Raw genomic sequence first — 23300 nt, 5'->3', positions numbered from 1 at the left:
ATAATCCCTGTCAATGGCTGAACGACATTCTTCAGTTCTCCAATCTAAGGAAATCATTTAGTTATTTAAACAGTGTTCATCTGGGAGCAGAAACTGGCTTGTATACTTATCAGTCCTTTTTCACATGTAGGCATACATACCATGACAAATATATGCCTGGACAGAAAAATAAGAGAATCGTTTTTTCCTCAATGTACTGAAAGTACCTCAAGAATGCACTTTTCCCTGTCACATTCAATTTTTGAGGCTCGAATTCTCAGTAATTTAAACAAAATCCAAGAAAATGCAAATGAACATTGAAAGACTTAAAACTGGGAATACATTTTCTACTAAAAAGGAGTTACTAGAACCATGCATTTTTTTTTCCCATATATGGGAAATGTCTTAAGTTTCAGTATCTAGTCTCATATCCACATTTTGGCAGGAAATTCTATTATATCAGCACACTATCCCCCATATATTTTTAATGAATAAAAACAAACAAAACCCAAACAAGTGAACATTTTAAATCTTATACATCACAGCATGAAAACTGAAGTTTTATAGTTCTACTCTGCACAGTATGTCTTATGTGGGAAGAGGATAAAGGTTCTCACTGTGAAAAATTACTGAGATTGATCTAAGAATCTCAAGTCTCAAAGAAAAGACTGCACCAAGCCCAGAAGAAATACTTCCTCTTTCCACTTAACAGCAGAGGTGCCGCCTTGGTCATAAGAGGACTGCGGAAAATAAATGGGGTGCTGTTTTCCATTGTGTCAGCAGTGTAAATAGGGTAGTTTGTAAGACTTACACACTCACGTTCAGCACCCGAAACACTGTATTTAATGAAAATTTTAATGCTTTCACTAAACTTCCTCTTGCAATATTTTCCTCCTTAAATTATCTCAGAAATACAATCTTAGTTCCATTTTCTACCAAGTTGAGACACTGCGATTAGATCACTTAAAGCATGGGAATTACCTGCAAAAATCTACTTATATCCCCTTTCATAATGGCAATTCTATTTCAGGAATCACTCAGGATTACAAATTCTTTATTAAACAGTAAAATAGAGCTGCTGTTCTGGATGTTATTTATTGTATCTTACAGTTGAGTACTGACTGCTATGCTTTTAAGTGCTTCCTGATTTTTCATTTCCGGGTGTCCCTACTCCTCTTAAGTTACATAACTTCTTATATATCTAAGAATTTCATCTCACACTGAAAAGGACTCTGCTTGCTCTATGTTTCTCAAACCTCTACGTTACAAATGTAATTAAAAATAAACAGATTCAATTGCTGACTCCAAATGACCTTGCAAATACACAACACAGTATTCTTTATAAGTTAACTTTTTACTGCTTTTGTCTTTCATCCAGTCATGGAATTTCTACAGTTATAGAGAGCAAGTCCGAAACACAGGAAGTTGTTTTGAGAAAATATTCCACATAGAATCATGGAATTGCCAAGGTTGGAAAAGACCTACAAGATCACCTATCACCGTCCACCTATCACCAATACTCCCCACTAAACCATGTACCTCAGTACAACATCTAAATGTTTCTTGAACACCTCCAGGGTTGGTGACTCCACCGCCTCTCTGGGCAGCCCATTCCACTGCCTGACCACTCTTTTGGAGAATTAGTGTTTCCTGACTTGAATTCCTTCTAGTGCAACTTCAGGCCATTCCTACTGCTAACTACATGAGAGAAAAGGCCAACCCCTACCTCACCATAAATCTTTTCTTCATGAACGTCCATTCATTTTTTGATAATTCAAATTTAAGTCGAGAGCTTTGCAGGTTTATTTCCAAGAAAAGAAAAAGCACAGGTTTTCCTCACTGTAATCAGCACAACTTTCTTTTCCTTTGTAGCCTGCAAAGCAGCTAAGTAACTTGATAAAGATCTCAATCAGACAATCTGGTGGTTCTGACTCTTTGCTAGATTGGCACAGTGGGAAGCGCTGAAGTGTGACTTACACGTTTGAATAGCTTGGCTGGCTACAAGCCCAAGTGTACAAACAGGTGAGAATTCTGTTCTCCATTTCAAAATGCAGCTAAACAAAGGCAGCATATTTTAAACAACCAAAAATATACAATGTAATAATTCATATGCTAAGTAACATTAAAATGATCACATTGGATAGATTCCAAAGTCTGTCTTGTTCAGAAGCTTGTGCAGTAAGAATATACGGCTATAGATATATAAAGTTATTTGTGCTGATTGTCTTTAACTATCCTGCTGACTATTTATTTCAGCGCTCTTTAGGCTTTGGATGGCAGAGTAACGAATTCTTCTCTATACATCTTCACTATGGATTTACAACGTTCTGTATCACAAACGTAATGAACTCAGTCATTGCTTCTGAAGGCTCTGTACCCTCTTATTATATTTCTCTTTGTTCAGTAATCTGTCCCCTTTCCTTTATCCTTGTTATGTTTATGTACATTTTCTTGTTCTACTATACTGACTGGAAATGTAAGAGTCAGAATTGCAGACAATATTCAAGATGGGGAACTACAACTGCATACAATGACACAATAATGATTTCTATTTTGTTCTCCCTTCCCTCATCAGTTCCTAAGAGTCTCTTCAGTTTTTCTGGTGCATCTGACAATTTTGCAAACATAGTTAAAGCTTTTATCCCCCACAATACTTAGTATTTATCAAAGCTAAATTTAATTTGCATATTACTACCCAGCTTCATATATTCTTCCTCAGCTTTCATCATTGTGGAAGCTCCTGCTATAAGTAATTTTGTACCACTGGAAAACCTAGTCATGTCTTTGTTTGCCTCCTACAGCTAATTAATTATGAATATGAACCCTTTATTTAGGAAGAAAAAAGGTCCTTTCAAGTGTTCTTATCAGGTTTGTTTTATCCTTTTCACTGCTACTTCTCTTTTGAAACAGAAAACCTGTAGTGAAATATTATGTAGTTTCCCTTCTTGAAATTCAGTACTAGAGAAATACTTGAGGTTTTAGTTAGCAAATGGATTTTGAATTTGATTATACTCAGATTACTGTAACAGAATTGAATTTTGATCTTAATATTTCAAATCAAGTTCTATGTAATAATCTCTATATCAGGCAGGAATCACCTGTTCACCTGTGTGCTCTCTTACTAAGAAAGAAGAAAAGTTGTTATTCAACTATTATTTAATTATTACCTACCTATATAAAATCTCTAACATTTTATCTCTTTAAATATGCCAGCCACTGCTGCCATCTACTCTGGTTGGTGAATAATTTAGCCTCAGTGCTATGCATCTCATATTATCTGAGCATAAACAGGTTTGTGTTACTCACTGATAAAAAAAACACATTTACTTTATTTTGGACAAGGTTTCTGTATTGCTTAGAAACATTTCTTCACTGGCATCATCTACTTTGTAATGCCCTGATGCAAATTAAATGTGAATAACATGATAAATATTACCTTCTTCCTATTGTGTTTAAAAAGTGATTTTAGATTTACAATTTCTTCTAAGAACAGGCATTCCACTTTACTCATCTATTTTAAAAACACCTAATATTTGCAGAAAAACCCAACAAACCATATTTGATTTTCATTTGTTTGCTTTCTACTACCTCAGATGAACTGTTTATTTCTTCTACTTCCTACTTACAGTTTGTTGTCCTCCACTCAGCCTTCATTTGAGGATACAAAAACCACACTATTTCACTTTTAAAGGAGGAATTACTTTGAACAATGTGCTCTATTCTGTCATCTTTTTCTTTCCACAAGATTTTTTAGAAGTGACAAAGGTTTCAGCAACACACTTAATTATGTTGCTGTCCTGTTTCTACAAAGGAGATAATATAAGGCAAGCTGCTACAGTATCTCTAAGTGAATACTTGCAGTTTGAAGTATAGAATCTTTTCTGTCTGAATTCTGGGCAAAGCTTTGGAATAAACTGAGCCTTCTAATTTAAAATTGTATTTAAAAAAAACCAAACAACAACATAAATTAAACTTTCTGTTGCTCACATTATAGCAACAAAATGCCTAGCACTAGTCAGGCTAATGGTCAACAGTTAGATGAGAATGTGAAATACAAATATATACCAACATAAGAGGGACTGCATAATAGAGAAAGAGCATTTCAAACATACCACATTCACTGGCTGATTCACCCACCAACTGGAAGAACTGCTGAGCAATTTTCAGATGATCTCGCTAGGAGAGGAGAAAAAAATTCAACATGAGTTCCAGAGTTGTTACTGCAATACAAACAGAAAATGTTTTTTGGGGAACGGATGGGAGAAGTGAAGAACAACATGCAGGCAAACTGGGATTGAAGTAAAACCAGAAAAGGTAAACTATGCCGCTGTATAAGTCAAAATACACTGGAATACTGTAAAAGCAAACAGAATTTGGAAGCATGACAGGGAACTCAGATTGAGCTTGATTTATTTTCAGGACTAGAAACAGAAACTTGCAGTTTATTCATTATGGACTAAGAACTGCACGGAGTAATATGAAGAGACTCAGAGATGCTGCAATGTAAATGTGAGATGACTTTCACTCCATTCGTCCCTACAGGTCTGTTCATATCCTACTGTTGAAGAAGCTGGAGAACCTCATGGATTTAACTCACCGAAACCATTTCTTGTCCAAGAGCTGCATTTACTACTCCTTTGAGGATATACTCCTAGAAGAAAGGAGCACAGAGGATCAAAAAAGGCAACATGAAGATTTCAGGAGATGCAGAACAGTGTACTCACACATATTTTCTGTCTAAAGTTAACTCTATCCCAAACCAGTTTAACTGAAAGCTGGTTGTTACCAGAGCAAGTGCTTCAGTACAGCATCACAGTCACCTCCCCCAAAGATCTACACTACTTGTTAGCTTGTCACTTCTGCTAAATGTACGGGCTGCAAAGAAGTAGAGTGTTTTCTGATAAGACTTCATATTCAAAGATTATGCACCAGAAGTTACACCATAACATGGTATTATGCCCTCTTCATCACCATCTGGCTAATAATCAAGTGCAATATTGTTCTATTAATTCACAGATCCAACTTCTAGTACGCACTGGTTTACCATCACCACCCATGCTCCAAAACATAGTATTTCTTATCAGGGTAAAAATGTCATGAGATTTGTGCTCATGCTATGCTTCTACTGAAGCTAGGAACTGGAACAGAGTATGCTGTAATCTCTACTATGAGCTACAAAGGCAGCTCTATTCTCCACTGAGCAAGATTTTCTTAGCATGTAACAGACTTGTTTGTCTTGTTTAAATCTTAGAATTCAGTGTTGTAGCTATAAATGTGCTATAGTAGGTTCTCCTGATAAACCTGGGCAGATCCCTCAGACATAAACACAGGAAAGGAGGAAAAAAAGACTGCATGCATATTAATAAAATGTAAGAAAACAATCAGATGGTAATAGTCAGCATGCTAAGGAATCGTTTCAGTACATCAGCTCTTACAGATGCAGAATTAAATCCCATAGACTCCATGACAAGAACAAATTTGATAAGAACTATAGGAGGATATACATGTAGTTTTGCAGTCCTAATGGGGAGATCCTTCCAGGCGTGGGTGAGAAAACAGGAAAAAACCACAAAGATTCTCAGTTCAAAATGTATTTAGTGGGTGATATCACGGTATATATATTTAGCTTGTATATGGGGAAAATGCAGGGAGAAAACAGGGGCCAAGGAAGCAATACCTGTATAAAACTGTTTAAGTATAGCATATATAACTGCTTAAGTATTGAGTATACTGAAAAACACAAGAAATAAAAAGCATTAAGGAACAGCAGAAGACACTCCTCCGCACAGAATTACCAGATCTGTGTTTGAGGTTTTCCTTTTCCTTCCTCCCCCCCCAATCTATTCCTCACACACACTCATGAAAGGTCTCTTTCATGCCCAGTTATGTGATCTTTGGAAACTAAACTGCAAAGAGGAATAAATCAGCGACTAGAGATGTTGGAACAGCCACAAAAGAAAATGATGGTAGCAGTCAAGGGATATTGCAGTTTTTACTCATGGCAGCCAAAGTGAGATGGGATTAGAAGAGACCTATTATTTAAGACATTGAATCTAATCTAGCTCATTTTTATTGAAATGGCTTCGGGACAAACCACATGAGTGTCTGAGCTTTTCCATCTTGAGGGATGGTGGTAACCACCACCGAGGGAGAAGTGACAAGCAGCTGTAGTTGGAAGAGAGCTTTATTATACAGTAAAAGTCAGCTCCCTAGAATCAAACAGAGTTGCATTTTCAATCAACCCCGGGCAGTGCAGTACTAAACACACCAGGTACTCATGTATGCACATATGATATTCTATGGATGACTATCAAATCTATCACTGATGAAAGGATAAAACATGAGAGTTTTAAGAGTGGGAATGTAGCAAGCTATCTGCAGGATACCAGCTTTGTATGTGGCAGAATTCATACTAATTTATAACCTGCCTTCATGTACCATGACATCATTTTCCAATTACCTGTGGGGCTGTAGGTTCCAAGTCTTTAATCAGGTTATAAGCCTCCTGCACATCATCTGAAATACCAGATGTTAGAATGCATGACAAACCACAGCATGTTGTATTAGAACAAATCACTCATCCTCTACAACATTCCCCTATAGTCACAGATGAAGAAATAAAGCATTTAGACAGGAAGAGAAAAGTACCTATAAATCACTGTGAATTTATATCACAACGGTGATGGTTTTCTAGAACTCAAATAACAAACATGGTGTGAGTAATAGCCTCTTTATTATTACAGTTTTCCTAGTAGAGATGATTCGGTCCCTTGTTCATAATCTAGTGGCTGACTTTCCAACAGTACAAGGTCAAGATAATAAATCCATTACTTCCTTGTCGTATCACTTTTCATATTTATTTACTCCATATACAGGATAAGGTAAGACGTTTCTGAAGAGAAACTTCATTTTTTCTTATCAATATTTCAAAATCTGTCCAGCACCTCCCACCTGATCCTACTTCTAACAAGCAAAAACATTATTAGCATAGAAGTTTAAATGTAAAGCTTGGATTCAATAAGCAACTTTGCATCTCTCCAAGAAATAGTAACTGAAAATATCCTAAACCTTATGAAGATGTAGGAGAGATTGTTAATACAGCATGATACCAGATGCCTACAAGAATAAACCCTATCAAACAAAGCTCCCTTTTTGACAGTACATACCAAGAGACAGGATTGCTATTCAAGTTTGTTAGCAGCGCATAAGGAGGAGAAGAAACTACTTAGGCTCTGAAGAATTTCTCTAACAAATACAGGAAATTGAGATTGGAATTCCTGGCCCCATACCCTAAAACTCACTACTTCAGAAGAAAATGGGAAGCATGTCTGTGCTTCAGTCTCTCCACTTCAGAGCATGTCTCTATCAGAAACCTGGTAAGTTTCGGAGCGATGGCTCTAGTTATTGGGAGTGTTCTGAACTGATGTTGCTGCACTATAAATATTTTTAAATGGAGACACAGTGTAAGCACATTTTTATTCTAACTCCATAGGGTTCTTTTGTCAGTATGCATGCTATTTGAATAACAAAGAATGGAACCTAACTGAAATTACTGCAAGGTTGGCAGCAAATGAGTAAATGGACCACTTTTTAAGTTTTGTATAAGCAGAGATCAGTTTGAAACATATCTTCCTCGTTAACGTTGTTAATAATAATGGAATCAATAATAATACTAATATTGCTTTCAATAATATCGAGTACAATAATACTGGACACAACATTTGCTAGGAGCAGCAAGTGCAGAGTTACCAATGTCAAAGTGTACCGACTGACCCAACGGGTGCCTAGTTGTATAGATAAGGAAATAGCAGCACATGCTTGAGTTTAGCAAAGTCTATTGACACAGTCTCTACTGGCCACAGCCAATTCCTATCTCACCAGTTTAGCCATCTCTACAAACCCAAGAACCTCCAATTCTCTGTGGAAATAGATTTATTTGATGGCATACAATTACAGCCCTTCTCTACGAGCCATGGAAATTTGTCTACATCACTATTTCTCAGAGATACTGAAAAGGAAATATATGACACACTCCTGCAAAACAAAAAGCATTTTGGGGAGTAATCAGTTGAGATCAGATAAGTAAAAATCATCCCTGAAGCTACAAAAGAGTCAGAGGAAGGCAATCTACCTTGCCGGAGATAGTAAATCACAAGATTCAGTCTTGCCTCAGGAATAACATCAACCAGAGGAGGCAGCACCTGCAAAGCCCCTTCTCCTCCTCGGAACACCACCTGCAAATAAAAGCAGCATATTGATAACTGCGTATTATAATCTTCCTTATGATCTCTTTAATTCCTATGCTAACAGTTAGAAGAGGTCAACAGTACAGTCTTTAGTGTGATTCCCGCTTTAATATAACAATAAAATTATCTGTATGACAACCTTTATTCTAAAGAATATTAAGTACATAATTCATCAGCAGAGATCAACTGACCTCAGATTTTAGCAGCTCAAAGCTGTGACACACTACATAACAAATATTTTAAAGAATATGGCCCAGAATAAAAGCGAGAACAAGCACAAAATTAGTTTCCTTATGATTGTGCATTCGAGAAAAAAGATAGGACATCTATTACACAATTGTTTAGAATGCCATTAGATCTATACAGGATTCAGTGCTTTATACTTCAGTGTTACATGACAGTTCCTTCAGAAAAAGAATTCTAATGTACTGACTCAATAAACTCCTGACAAAAAGGTGAACATTCAAAACAAAGAATTTTAACTTACAAAGTCCAATCTGAAATCAGTGCCAGCTTGTTGTGATAAACAACTGCCTGATAAATTATAGCTATTCACAATTGTTCAGCAAAGTAATAACACCACTGTGGGGAGCATTAACAGGTACTCAGTGACTCTCTTATTGCAGAATATATATAAATACTTTGGCTTGTGTCGGTATCTTTTTTCCCCATGCACTGCTTGTCAAGTATGGTTTTGATAATGACCATTTCCTGAGTTATCTTAATTCCACTGACATCGTAGTCAATTGTAGACAACACCAAGTTGACAGTTCAAGGTCATGCATTCTGCCTTGTGACTATTCTACCCTAGTTCACTGGCTTCTACAAAGTATCCTGCTGGGGTATTCTTACAGGCTATGAATAGTTTTGATATGCCCTTTGTGTAAATGCAACAACATTATTATTTTCATAATGCAGTCTCAAACTGTCAGAGAAAATGCCTGGGTAAAAAAAAGCAACAGCTACAAACTTGATGGTACATCGATTATACAGATTGGTTTTCTGGAATGGGACTTACAGGGCAGCAGAGATTTAGATGTTTGTAGATCCAAAGTCTTCAAGAAAAGCTCTACAAATGAATACAGACCCGATGAAGCTCAAGAAGTACATTACTCACCAGATTATGTTTAATGAGCTCCTTCCCAAACTCAAAAGATGACGAGGCACTGTCTGTCAGGTTCTTGAGTTCTGCCTGAAATTACACGTATTCAAAAAGTTTAACAATAACACACAAAAAAGCACACAGACATCAATGGAATTTCGTGTTTGTCCCAAAACTGACAGAAACATCTCCACCAGTTCTGGGGCACTGGAAGAGTTGTGCCTTCCCACTTTTATATGATGATTTTTACCAGTTGAATAATAAACAGACAGAAGATCAAAAGAGGAGCAGGAAAACAGTAAGACCACTATCCATGCACCCATGTGTACAGACAGCTTAATATTAGGGTAACTGAAGTAGGTTAAACTCATAAGAGTACACAGTGATGTGATACTAGGCCATTATCAACATGATTAACTGATAAAGACAGATAACAACAAGAAGAAATGCCTAAGGGACATTGAACTGAAATGAAGGCAAACGGAAGGGCTGTCAAATAGATACCTCGGCAGCCTTTCCATTGTACAGTCGGAAATGGTTACAAGCCTTGAGGTTAAGAGCAATGGTGCTGTCAGGAACTTGCTGAAGATAAACAGCCAGCACTTCTTGTGATACATCATAGTAATCCAGTTTATAATAGCACAGAGCCACGTACACATTCAGAGCCAAGTACTCCCTGCAGAACAGAAAAAAAAGCATTTCAGACAACATTTCAATCCACCAGATAGTTATATAACAGAATATTAAAATTAGGGATGAAGCCCTATATCTTCAACAAGCACATCAAATTTGGGATTTCTAAATACTTGTTAGGTATCTTTATATCTTTAGTTTGTGACATAAGTTGCATAGATGCATTATCAGATGTGCATTACTTTTTTCAGTGGCAGCTATTCCAACACAGTTACTGACTGCATTGTTGGTTTGCAGGTCTTTGAAAATGTGGTAATTCATACTAAGAAAATCCACAAAAAAGAAGTACTTTTGTCATGACAGAACAGGATTTTCTGTAGTTTGTGTGTTTAAGAATTTAAGATGCACTTAAAACATTTCAACTGATCTTATTATCTTAGAAATACAACTATTGTTTGTTTTAGAAAATTACACAGGCTACTGCAAGATATGAAAACAGAAGACCCAGGCACAGAAATAAGATAGATATTTCTGGGAATAGTAAGTAAAAATATAACTGTTATGAAGGTTATGAAGCATGATTGCTTCTACAGATTTAGAATTTAAAAAACTCTTTCCTGAGCATTAAATTACATATGTACGTTATGAAGGACACTCAGCTTTCTCTAAAGCACTCAAGAGGAGACAGTGCCAGACAGCTACGTATTCTGGGGCTGCAAATTCTACTTTACCAAACTGTTTTTCCAGCCGCTTAAGAATTCAGTTTTTTCCTTGTTGAATTATGAACTAAGAAGTAGAATATGACAAAAAATACGATACTTAAAGAAATATAAAGAGCTTTCTACATAACCGCTAAGAGCCAAACCCCTTCTTAGAAAGGGTAACTGGTGAAGCAGATATCAGTGATCAAAAGCAAGGTTCACCAGACAGACTAATTCACTATACATAACTTCAGAAGAGAAAAGTATAAAGATATAGAGGGCTGTCATGATGCATTACAAGAAAATAAAGCAATGGAGAGCAGTTTTACTTTGTAAAATGTGCATTTTTCCATAATTATGTGCAGTGAACAAAATCAAGGGATCTCCAACTTGTGCACATTTTGTGTTGGAAGGAGGGCATAGTAATTGGGGAAAATTCCTACTTTTAGAACCTAAAAGCAACTAATTGTAGTTTAGTTACAATGATGTCGAAGACACCAAAGTAAGGTTAAGAGTAGAAATGCCCACCGATTTTCAAGAAGAATGCATTTGTAGATATCAATAGCTTCTTGGTAGTGGGACCGCATGTAGTGAATGGATGCCAAGCTAAGCTGATCCTCTGTAATGTCTTGCAGATTTTGGTGAGAGCTCATCAGTTTCTTCTCATCACTGAACTAAAACAGAAAGTGAGACATTCTCAGAAAAGTTCAATGAGAAATACATTTTAAGTTAATGTGCTGGATTAGTTTTGCCCTCACTGGCAAGCAGCAAGCGATTCATTTTTAACATCTGGATGTTACTTCAAAGTTAATATGAACAGCGAAGAAAGCCAAACAGTAAGAAACAGACCAGCTGTAACCAGATAAGTGTGAGGCTAGAACTAAGCACGCCTTTTCCTTTAAGTTGTGATTTAGACATAATTACACATCGTGTGCCTTGCTGGATAGGAGAGCTTAATTAATCAGTTAAGATATTTCACAAATATAATTCTGCAACACAGGATTTAACTTATTATTCAATTGGGCAGAATTTTTTCTGTTAACAGATGAGATGTTATTTCTCATGGATAGCAGAAAAATGGAAGTCCTGCCAGCACCCAAGCACTACCTTTCACAATCCTTTACAACACTAACAAATTCTCTTTCATCGTTCCTTCAAAATCCCAGTTAAAGCACTGATTTTTAAAGGCACTGATGTCAAGCACATAACAAGCACACTAGGGTATAAAAAAGCAACAGAGTTCAACAACCGTCTTATACTACAATAGTAAAGTTGAGGCTATCTAGCAATCATTTTACTCAAATCGGTTGTTCCGGTGCTTCCCTTCTTTTTATCATGACCATCTTTTAAGTGCCAATGTTGCTACAGAATCATTGTAAGATTATTCTTCTAAGCCAACAGAAATTTAAGTAAAGAGAATCTAGCATCAAAGCTAACGTGCAGGACTTGTACCTTATTTTGCTCCAAACTCAGTCTCTTTGGTAGCACAGTACTGGTTGGGTATCATACAGGATGGTACAAAGCAAATGGAAGGGAAGACAGCCATGTGTGGTTACTGAAACAGTCACTTAACTGTTGTTGACATTTAAGTAAGTCTCATGCCATAAACATGATTACTTTTTGGACACTGAATGACTTAGGAGGATCAAAAATGCCTTATGAACCTTCTTGGTCAAACTGCTAAGTATAGCACAGCTGCAAGTTAGGAAACTTTGATAACTTCAAAGAAAAAGAAAACAGTTGTGTATGCATTCCTGATTCTGCTCAAAGTCTCAGGTTCTCCATAATCAAAAATACTATCAGGTTCTTATTGTATGACTTGCATGAAGATGGCTGGGTAAGGCTTTTTGTAGATACTTGCTGAGGGCATCTATTCCAAGATTGTATTTTCACACTTGCTTTCTCCTCCACATTTTATTACAGGAGAGTGGTAGCAGAAAATCTTTGCTCTCCTTCCACCACAGACATTTTAATTATTTGCCCAGGTTGCCAGAACACATTACAAATTACCAAATTGAAAAGAAAATAAAGCAAAACACAAGTGATGAAAAGATGTTGTACCTTATGTGCCAGGTGAAAGAGTAAACGGTTCTGAAGACGACTCTTAGGTGCTGTAAGGAGAATTCAGTAAGTATTTTTGCAAAGAACAACTCAGGACATATAGTTTTTATTTGAACTTTCCCAAAAGACGTGCATACGCTTGTTTTATTTCATTAACTAGCCCAAATACAGTTCTTGACTGTACCTCACTTCAGCAATTTTAATTGGCCTTAAAGCCTTCCTGCTTCCCATCCTCATTCCCCATCCTTTTCTTTTGAAATCCCTGCTGAAAATACATTTTCATTGGCCTCTCCCTTCCATAAGCCTTACAACCGTAAACAACTGCACCACCATTTCTCTGCTGGTCCTTCTGGTTAAAGTGTTTTTTGTTTTTTTGTTGTTTTTTTTTTCCCAGATGCCACGCAGCACATCTCTCATAGAGTAAAAAAAAAGCAGCAACAGACAATCTCATAATCAAGGTTATATCTGAAGTAAGCTGTGATTCATATCTCTAGGAATCCTGTTGACTTTCAATGTACTGCGAATTCCAGCGCTGCTACCATTTGGTTATGTGTACAGACGATGTCATACATAGTTGTAATATTTCTTCAGTCCAGAGGAACAAAAGGCACATTAATGAATCCTGTACTCAGAGCAGATAAGATTCAATCTAAGACATGAAGAGAGAAGAGTGGCTCTCCAAAGTCACTGAAGTCCTTAAAACTTCTGGCTCCAGCAGGTTTAGGAATTACATTTAACACATTTCATACAGCACAAACTGTTAACTGCAGAGTTTTAAGTGACTACAGAGAGCTTTGTTGTTCTCTGAGATTGACCAAGGTTCTTAGTCAACAAAGCTATTAACTTCTTTTGGGAGCAATCTTCCAGAAAGCCTTCCCTTGTTTCCTGTGTTTTCTTCAGCCTACTCAGCTAATGAGCACTCTCAATTTTGCTCAGACCAACAAGCTGGCAACCCAGGATCTACATGGAATTTTTACAAAAAACAGAATTAGTGTTTACAGGGCCAAGAAAATGCAGAGTTAGCAAAGCAGCGGCCTATAATGCAACACTGTAATTCTTCTGACATCCTAAACCATGAAAGAGAGCTCAAACCACCAAAACCTCCTTCTCTTCCCTCTTAAAGATGGAAATTTCTAGCAATAAATTAGATTTACTTTAAATGGCAATTTAGGGACAGATTTCCATACTTCGTACTTTTTCTCTACATAGCAAGGAAACTTTAATCCGCTATAGTGCCTAAAACGAACCAGGCCATTCTCATCAGATGGACACTGTAAAGTTCTATGAACTCTCTCCAACTATGTATAGAAAAAAAAAAGACAGCAAATTTTCTCTCTGAAGAGTTTATAGAATAAAGGAGCACCAACAGGAAAAGGTGGTACGTGAGTTCTCACAACACCAAAATATCTTGCCAAGCATTACTATCCAAGGATCCAAGTAGTTACAAAGCTGCATGGTCTTCAGTCTAGGATATATTAGGGAATTCTCATTGTTCTAATAAAGGAAAGGAAAGCTTTCCTGATCTACAGTCAATATTGTGTAAGCAGCAGTAGCATTACTATTGGCACTGCAGTACATTCCACAGACTATTTCATCCACTGAGTGAGAAAGCTGGAGTACTTTGACTTAAAGCAAGTTCTTCGATGCGCTGCCAGCAGTGATGCCAAGGTTAACTTTGCACACACCTTGGTGTTAATTGATAGGCTTCCTTATCAAGGTTTACAAAGATTGCACATGGACCCCACACGTGCTTTCGTGCAAAACTTCAACCAACTGCCACCGCTCCTTGCAATTCAAAACATTTGGTCATCAAAGACTCCAAAAATACAAGCAGGGCAATTTGTAGGATTTACACTGGAAATAACATATTGCATAACCACAGTCCAGCAAACAAAGACACCAACGTTTCTTTTTTTGCATAGGTTTTGTTTCTTTTTGGAGTAGGTTTTAGCATTAATTTCTCTGTGACTTGCAAGCAGTATTCCCTCAAGAACCTAAACTGAGGAATTATTGTTCCACTGGTCAACCAATGATGGTAGTGCTGCACTCACAAATCTGGCATCTGATCTGACACTGAAATTGGTATTTACTTGTTGGCAAGAGCTGGAGGGTTAGTCCATGTTATTCTACACCTAAAACCAGGCAAAAGCTGAAACCCAAGTTTTGATGGTTTGCATAGGCATGTGGAATTGGAAAAAAACTCCCACTTTGTAAGATACAGGATAATCCATTTTATATTCTCTAAAATATAACCTTTTTACATGATGTCAGGCAAGGAAGAGGAGGGTCAAAAACGAATGAAGAAAAAAGTAGTCCTGTTGACACTATAAGCAGAGCCATGGAAACATTCAATAACAGCAGTTTATTTTCTCCTAGTGCTGAATTCATTTTTTGAGAGACTTATGAATAAGGTCAGATTAATTTCCAGATAGAATCAAATAACAAATATTAGATAAAGCTGCTGTTAATCACTGGGGCAGGAAGGGGTGAAAGCACCTCATCACCAAAGACATTTTGAGGAACGCTAGGCTTGCTCTTTTACTACTCTCTGTTATCAAATGTCATTGTCATTGACCTGTCAATGCCACGAGGAAGCACACATTACTTTTCCCATCCTACTTTTTCAAGGAGACTGCTTTTTTGTTCGTTTGTTTGTTTGTCTATCTATATCAGCATTTAGAAATCTAGAGAGCATGATGACAGTGCTGCACCGCGATAAACTGGACCCTATTCCTGTGTCTGGTATTGCCCTTGCACTGAAGAAATCACTGAGGAAGCCAGACTAGGCATATCTCTTTTCACCTAAGAAATGCAACAATATCTGTATGCTAGAACTTTTGTAACGATCAGTGCCGATGTTTCAGGGACCATAGTCATAGTTGACATGGATCTATAGTGCACTTCACATGCCAACAACAGGTGTAGAATACATCTGAAACTTCCAGATCTGGGAGGGGGTAGGGGTGCAACAGTGATGACAAGGCTTCAGCCAGGTAACACCGAAAATATGACCAAAGAAAACCCTATTATGCTGGCCCTGAGAAACAATGCTCTGCTCACCTGAACACAGCTGAATGAAGCCCTCTGTGCTTCAGAAACACAGTCTCACTGGTGGAGGGAAAGTGCATTGGTAAGGGAAAAATGTCAGGAAGAAACAGTGTCTAACACTGAGGTTCACACTTAGACACACTTGAATAGCTCAACTGTTGAGAATTTTCTCACATGAAACCTGCAAAGATAATACACTGAAATTTTCCTTTTCCAGAAATACTTTTATTCTCTCTCACACTTAAAAGTCAGTTCAAGTGTGTTCAGTTCCCTGCAGTCAACACACGTTTCACTTCAGGCCTGCCTGAGCACAGTAACTTGAAGATGACTGAAACACAAACTCAGTTATTTCTGCTGTGTGGATTCCACCATGCTTTAAAAAACAAAAAAACCAACAGAAACCAAACAAGAGCAACAAAACACCACCAAACCAAAATAAGGTTAGTTGTTTTTAAAGTTAAAAGATCTATAATTTGATACTTTCTTGTGTGCACTTTGAATGTTCGAACTCAGCTGCTTCAAAAACAACAGCTGAAATGCGAAGAAGATGAACTGTTCTGTTCTCAAGAAATGCAGTACAAGCAGACAGCAAATAATTTTGCACATAGGGAAAGATGCAGCCTAAAGGAAAAGAAAAGCCAGCAATGTTTTGATACCCTCCTGTAGCTGCACACTTTCTCTGGCGACAACTATCTTGGTACCTGGCAAACATTTTTGCATGAATAAGCAAAACTGGTTTGGAAAATGCTGCCGTTCTTCGTAATTCATCTCTGTTTTGCTTTTGTGCAATATTGCTCCTTCCTGCATGGGCTGAAATGAGAAGTATCTGTTCAGTTAAACCACATTCTGAGCTCACACACAAAGCGCTGTGAAGAAGCAAATTAATTATAAAGAGCTGCCCAGCAACAAACAGAAGGAAAAAAACCTCTAATGACAAGTTAATACAACCCTATCTGTGCGCAAAAATTACATTAAATTGGAATTCTCCACATTTAAAATAAAGAGACTGTGGTGGGTTTTTTTGTTTGTCTTTTTTTTTTTTTTTTTTTTTTTTTTTTTTGCAGCCTCACTTATGTGCAAATCACATTTGCTGGCATGTATTTTATGGTTCAGAAGAATACTGTTGGTTCTTGTGTTTTTCTTAGTGCAGTGCTTCTGAGAGCACTATACAGGCTTCTGAACTCCAGTCTTAGTTGCCAGCATTTCTACGCAAATATGCCAGGTTGAGTTTCTGGTCCTTGTCATTTATTCCTTGAAGGCATAGAACTGGGAATGCAACATAAGATTACTTGGCTTTATAATGAAAAATTAATATATGTATTATGATTTATTAAGCCAAGATGAAGACTTGGCTGCATTCTTACAAGGCAAGATGGGCCGACATACACTAAGGAAAATAAATGTCCAGCCCTGTGCATTAAAGCACTGAGGCAGAAGGAATACACCATGCATCACTTGGAAGCTTTGACATGGAATGACTATGGTACAACATTTGCTGACTTGAATAACTCTATTTCCACCACAGATTCTGGAATTAAAACATCCCCAGGTAGCCAAGAGGTCCAGTGCCATTCAGGCCTGTCTAAGAAATAGTGTGGCCAGCAGGAGCAGAGAGGTAATCATCCCCTTGGACTCAACACTGGGGAGGCTGCGCCTCAAGTCTTATGTTCAGTTTTGGGCTCCTCGCTACAAGAAAGTCATTGAGGCCCTGGACGTGTCCAGAGAAAGGTAACAAAACTGGTGAGGGATCTGGAGCACAAGTCTGATGGGGAGCGGCTGAGGGAGCTGGGATTGTTTAGTCTGGAGAAGAAGAGGCACAGGGGAGACCTCATTGCACTCTACAGCTTCCTGAAGGGATGCTGTGATGAGAAGGGGTTTGGCCTCTCCTGCCAGGCAACAAACAGAACCTGAGGAAATGGCCACAAGTTGTACCAGAGGAGGTTGAGATTAGACACAAGAAGAAATTTTTTCTCTCAGAGAGTGGTCAGGTACTCGAATGGCTGCCCAGGGAGGTGGTGGAGTTGCCGTCCCTGGCAGAGTTCAAGAGGTGTCTGGATGAGGAGCTATGAGATACAGTTTAGTGGCTTGTGGTAGCACTGGTAATGGGAGGACAGTTGGACTAGATGATTTTGTAGGTCCCTTCCAACCACATGATTCTATAAGAGGACAGCAGGAAAAAGAGGCCAGAAATAACTGAAAGGAATTTGGCAGAAAGCCTAGAGGAGGTAAAGTACATCTATAATGAAGAACGTGCAAAAAAGGATTCTCCTCTACTGGCTTTTTGTTCCACTTAGGTTATGTTTGCAGTAATTCTGGTTTATATGATGACTTTTGATGCACAGACATTATTTCCTGAGAGAATATCCAATTAAGTTTTATTTAAGTAATGACGAGCTTCACATTAAAAAATACAGTCTTGCTCCAGAACAGATCACAAGCCATCTTTCATGAAATGCAATAATTACCTCACGGCCTTTAACCCTCATTTCCTGATTTTTAAACATCCTTCATATTTTTTCCCCAGTTAGGAATTTTTTTAAGCAATGGCAACAGTAAATGACAAGAAGGAACTTCTATTTAATTTCCAGATATTTATAGTTTCTTGCAGACAAGCTATTCCAGAAAGCTAGCTGGAATTTACATTCCCTTTCATGCAAAGACTCCAACACTGTAGGAATTTAGAATTATAAATGAAAATAAATTACTTCTCCTTCATTTGTTTTAGTGTTGTGATGCTTTCAGGGGCACGACAACTGCAGCAATAATCAATAAACATCACACAGTATGCAAAAAAGTCTGGCAAAGCATTCCCAAAATAGCAATGGTAAGGAGCCCAACACTAATGGTATCTATCACTCTTACAGCAGAGTTAAAGGCAGTAGCAGATAAATGGTGGCGTTCTACAGACTTCACCTGTTGTGCTTACAACTCAGGGAAGTATTTTGCTTCTTCCGGATCTTTGCAAAACCATGGAAGAAATCATAAGATACTACAGCTTCCTCTGTTAATGTACTGAGAAAAATGGTCACTGACGCCATTGAAAGACACTAAAATAAACCAAAAGAGGATACACTTTGAGTGCAAATACGATGATTCAACTTCAGTGTAGGAAAGGTCTAAATGATGGATGTGGAAAGGGGGAATCTACAACACTTCTCCTTTCTCCATTGAAAGCTCCCAAGTTTTACAAATCTTCAGCTGTTTCTGCCTCCCCACCAAGCTTAAGCAGCTAGGAATCATCAGTACTGCAACATTCACAACAAAGGCCTAGCATCATACTATAAAAACAGGCATGCAGCCCTACTTGCACAATTACATAAAGATCAGGAAGTAACATTACTACTAAGCTATTTTCTGTTTTGTCCCTCAGCTACATTCCCAATATCATGCACTCCTTTCTTAATAGTCCCGCCTTGTTTTTTCCTGGCACTTGAGCACTGCTAACCACACCACCGACCCTACCCCTTGCCATGCTACCAAGAACTGTTCTGGGGAGCAGGGGAGAATTAACCTTTCTTCACTTTCAGCTCACAGCTTTAAAGATGCATGTCCAGCTGTGTATCTGTCACCTCCAGAACGGATAACTGTAATTTACCCTATGTAAAGCTGATGACAACAAGCAGGCTCCAGCTGGTACAGGATGCAGCCATTTGCTTCCTCTGTGGTTTAGGTACAGTGACACCTCAGATCTATTGCCCACTTACTTTTAGATTTCAAGTTCATGTCCTAGATTGTAATATCCTAAACTCAACCTTGATGTACTTTAAGGATTAGATCATTACATATGAATACTAAAATGTTGCACACTTCTTGAACAATACAGATCACTAATCAAGAATACAGAATACACATTTCTGCTGGAAACCTTTTGTAGTTGGAAACAAAACATTTTTAGTCTTGGGAATCAAGTTCAGGATGATTGTTCAGGGAATTTCAAAGGGTTACCAGAATCCAATTATCTCTAGATGATACTGCAAAACTGTCCTCTTTGGTGGTGTTCTAACACAGTAGCAGAAAATGCACAGCACGTTTCTCCCTATCCTATTTTCAGCCCAAGATTATAGAAATAAAGAATGAAACAAATAAACAAAAAAGACTTCGGAAGAGTCTTGTCCTAAAAAAGGTGAAAGTCAAAAGTTGACTGAGAACACCACTACTATTTATTGTACTTAGGGAGCACTGAGATACATGGTGATAGGAAACAATATAAGTCACTAAATGAACAGAAAGTGAAGGGTAACAAAATCAAACTGCAGAGACGTTTTTAGGCAGTAAAAAGTGCCTTGGAATCTAATTTCCATTTTTCTTCTTTAAATGATTCCATGCACATTCACATTAACACGGAAATGTAATAACATGGTACAGCAAAGTCCACACCTTATGGCCAGATCCCTAACATCTAACTAAAAAGGCAGTAAGACCATCTACTAAGTTACTCAAACTGCTGAATTCTCTCATGTTATTTTTTTATAATTTCACTATCCTGATTAGCTTCATCAGCAATGGCTCAGAGATAAGCAGTCACAGTAAATTTTTGCTGCTGGTCAGCATATGCTAGGCTTTGTATTTAGAAATTATAAGAGAAAATGTTTCCCATATGCTTCTTTCAGTTCCAGCTGTTCCACCTGTCCAAGGTATTTTCAGGGAACAAATCACATTATAAATCTTGCCCTGAATGGGGAAAAAAAAAAAAAGGGGGGGGGGGGGGGGAGAAAAACCCCACTTTGTTCAAAAGTATCCTTTATTACTCTGAAAAAATAGCACCATGTACTACCTCTTGAAATCATTTACAAACAGTTTATCAGCCAGAGACATACATCTCACCTTTCAGGGCTGCTTGTTCAGCTTGTGTATACATCCCCAGAAAGAAGTAGGTACACGCAAGGTTCACCCAAACATCAGGATTGCAAGATGGTTGTTTGGTCAAGGCCTCATATTCCTGTAAAAGAAGTGGATTTTGTTGTGCTTTATTTCTTCATTTAATAGCATACAAATTCTTCAGCTCACCCACCTTATTGCCAAGTTCATCATCACTCCTACAACTGAACCATTTTAACCTAAGATACACTGAGCAACTCCTTTTTGTTTACGAAAATGGAAGAGTCAATGGGGACAAGCAACATTAAACATTGTCACTGCAAGTTTATCTCACCTTTAATGTGTATAGTTTATAAATAAATACTCATATGTTGCAGGTGTGTGCTCCAAACATTTTACTGATAGGGATGCACTATTAAAATGTTTTAAGATAAATACAAGCCCAGAAGTCAGTCTTGGTCATGCTCTAGTCTGCCACATACACAAAAGTATAATCATAGCAATTATTACTGAATTGTGCCTAACTTCACTGTTTCTCGTGTTAAGATTTACAGCCAACAGTTATTGAAAGCCACTGGACACAACATTCTGATATTTTTTACACTTTCACATTCATTACGTAAACCTTAATAATAATAATACATAAACTATTCTATCTCTTGTAATTTCTGGGGGGGAAAAAAAAAGTAAAATCCAACAGACAAATCTTTCAATCTGCTCTTTTAATGAAGCAAGAAACTGTGCAGCTGTGGAAGAGTGATATTCCTTAAGATATACATCTTTGCTCTGCACAACACTAGCTAACTAAAACACAGGCACGTGAGAGATCCCTCAATGCCATTTTTTACTCTCTGAGGCTCCATTAAATTACTCAGAAGGACCTTCCCAATGAATGTTCCTCCTGCTGGCATTCCTTCTCCCCATCCCATGTCCAGCCTCCAGCAGAAGGCAAAAGCAGGCCAGGTCATTCAAGATTCTCACATGACTTGCTTAATGAACATTATCTCTATAATTCTCAACCACCAGAAGCCTCTCATCTCTCTCAACAACATACCCCATTGCCAACTCGGTATTCTTCCTCCTATTAATTGGATGCTCCATTAATTGGACTTTTTCCCTTCTTGGTGAATTTACCACATTGCACCAATGTGCATGGAAGTCTTCTTTCCATGGAGGAAAGGCAGAGATACAGGCATCAATCACTAGAGAAACTATGACCAAATGGCAGTGAGTTCCAAGAACAGACACACACTGACAACTACAAAGTTTATAGTTGCTAGTAAAAAGAATTTTTTCCTGTTGCCACGTGAAAGCAAACTGCACTCTCAACCACAGAACCCATTGGTAAGGTGCGCTTTTGAAAGCCAGCCCAGCCTTGCTAATATTCTAGTGACTGTTCTCAAGAAGGCTTAACAAACAAATAAATAAATAGATTAAAAACAACAACAAAACAAACAAAAGAAAACCCACAAAACACAACAAACCCCAACAAGCAACCAACAACAACGAAGAGACCTTTTATGTATAGGTTGATGTTCCCTACTGAGGCCAGTTCAGTCTTGACACAGGCCTATGATGGAGCTCTGAGACAGGCTACTGCTCTTTTTTGGCACCATCCTTCAAAATCCATTCAGATTAAGTGCACCCAAAGGTCTCTTTTGACTATGGCTTCAGGCAGATTAATTAGAAAGGACAAAGTGCATAAACACGAGTCATGTTCTGGCTTGGCCATTCAAGACATGCAAGAAATAAGGAGTGCTGTAGAATTACTAATGCGAATCTGTGGAAACGCAGTAAATAAAAATGAGGACTGTTAGTCCTTCCTACCACATAGTTCTGGGCCACGAGCCCAAGCTAAGTGCTGTTGCCCCTTCACTCAGTAAAAGGCATTCAGCGTTACAGTCTCTCCGAGATTATTCACAAGAGCTTTTCCCCCTTCCTTGCCCAAAACAAAACCAAACACATAACAAAGCCACCAAAAAAACCCACCAACAAAATACAAGTCTTCCCAACAGCCAACTTGTGGTATGTTTTTGCCAACCAAGGGCTTGACAGCTTCATGCTTTTTCACTCTCCTCCACCTCTCATCCTATCTCAAGGCATATGCACAGCTTTCCACAGAAGCAGGCTGATATGTTGATTGTCTAAGGCTACAGACACCTACTGATGGTGTACCTACTGACAACACTGAGGGCACTGAGTAGAATCTTGCTAAAATAAAAATCAATTTACAAGTGAGTAGGAAGCCCACAGGGACTGCCACTGTGACTGCTAGAAGGGTCCAGAGCACTTATAAACTGGTGCACAGCAGCAGTGATGATCCCAGACCAGTTTCGGTGCCTTGAGAAAGGCATCTACCTACTAAGAAAGGAAAAGTGTGAACCTGTCAGGTTAGAGCTCTGCCTAGAGACTGCTGGTATGTCTTATAGTAAGAGAACTTGAATGTGCTCACTATATTGCTGTAATTCTCCCTGAAGATACTCTTGGAGTTGCAGGTCTGTCTAATTTTCACTTTTTCCCCACCCCTCCTTATGGATGATGATGGCTACGTCACCCCAATTCCCAAGACTTTCCAAGAAGTGGCATGCAGCCAGCACGCCTAACTCACCATTAAAATCTCATTATAAATGAAAGGTTTGCTAAACAGCAGAATTTCATCAGGTATAAAGAATACCAACCACAAATTAGGAACATTGTGACAGAGACAACATA

At 38.0% G+C, this 23300-nt stretch overlaps 1 protein-coding gene and 1 long non-coding RNA gene across 9 annotated transcripts in view; one reads left to right on the top strand and one right to left on the bottom strand.

Moving 5' to 3' along the window:
• The window catches only part of LOC107313518, a 34686-nt gene extending 26323 nt beyond the window's left edge, over positions 1-8363 (top strand). The window contains exon 4 of the long non-coding RNA XR_004307054.1: positions 4522-8363. This is a non-coding gene — a long non-coding RNA (uncharacterized LOC107313518). The remainder of the gene's footprint in view (positions 1-4521) is intronic.
• Positions 1-23300, bottom strand: part of TTC26 (tetratricopeptide repeat domain 26) — a 44396-nt gene that overhangs the window by 17218 nt on the left and 3878 nt on the right. For 6 of the 8 annotated variants that reach the window (XR_004307046.1, XM_015861770.2, XM_015861753.2 and 3 more), the window contains 9 exons: positions 20595-20709; positions 12723-12772; positions 11190-11335; positions 9832-10003; positions 9343-9417; positions 8111-8213; positions 6440-6495; positions 4577-4630; positions 4092-4155 (listed from right to left, as the gene is read on the bottom strand). Coding sequence is in view for 6 of the 8 variants with exons in the window: in XM_015861770.2 (XP_015717256.1) it covers positions 4092-4155; positions 4577-4630; positions 6440-6495; positions 8111-8213; positions 9343-9417; positions 9832-10003; positions 11190-11335; positions 12723-12772; positions 20595-20709 (835 nt within the window). In the remaining 2 variants the exon portion in view is untranslated. The remainder of the gene's footprint in view (positions 1-4091; positions 4156-4576; positions 4631-6439; positions 6496-8110; positions 8214-9342; positions 9418-9831; positions 10004-11189; positions 11336-12722; positions 12773-20594; positions 20710-23300) is intronic. The other 2 variants (XR_004307047.1, XM_032444421.1) reach the window with 1 other exon arrangement.

Source organism: Coturnix japonica, chromosome 1, assembly GCF_001577835.2.
Source record: "Coturnix japonica isolate 7356 chromosome 1, Coturnix japonica 2.1, whole genome shotgun sequence".
Classification (NCBI taxonomy): domain Eukaryota; kingdom Metazoa; phylum Chordata; class Aves; order Galliformes; family Phasianidae; genus Coturnix; species Coturnix japonica.
The sequence above is the reverse complement of the archived record's forward strand: the minus strand, read 5'-3'. Positions and strand labels throughout refer to the sequence as shown.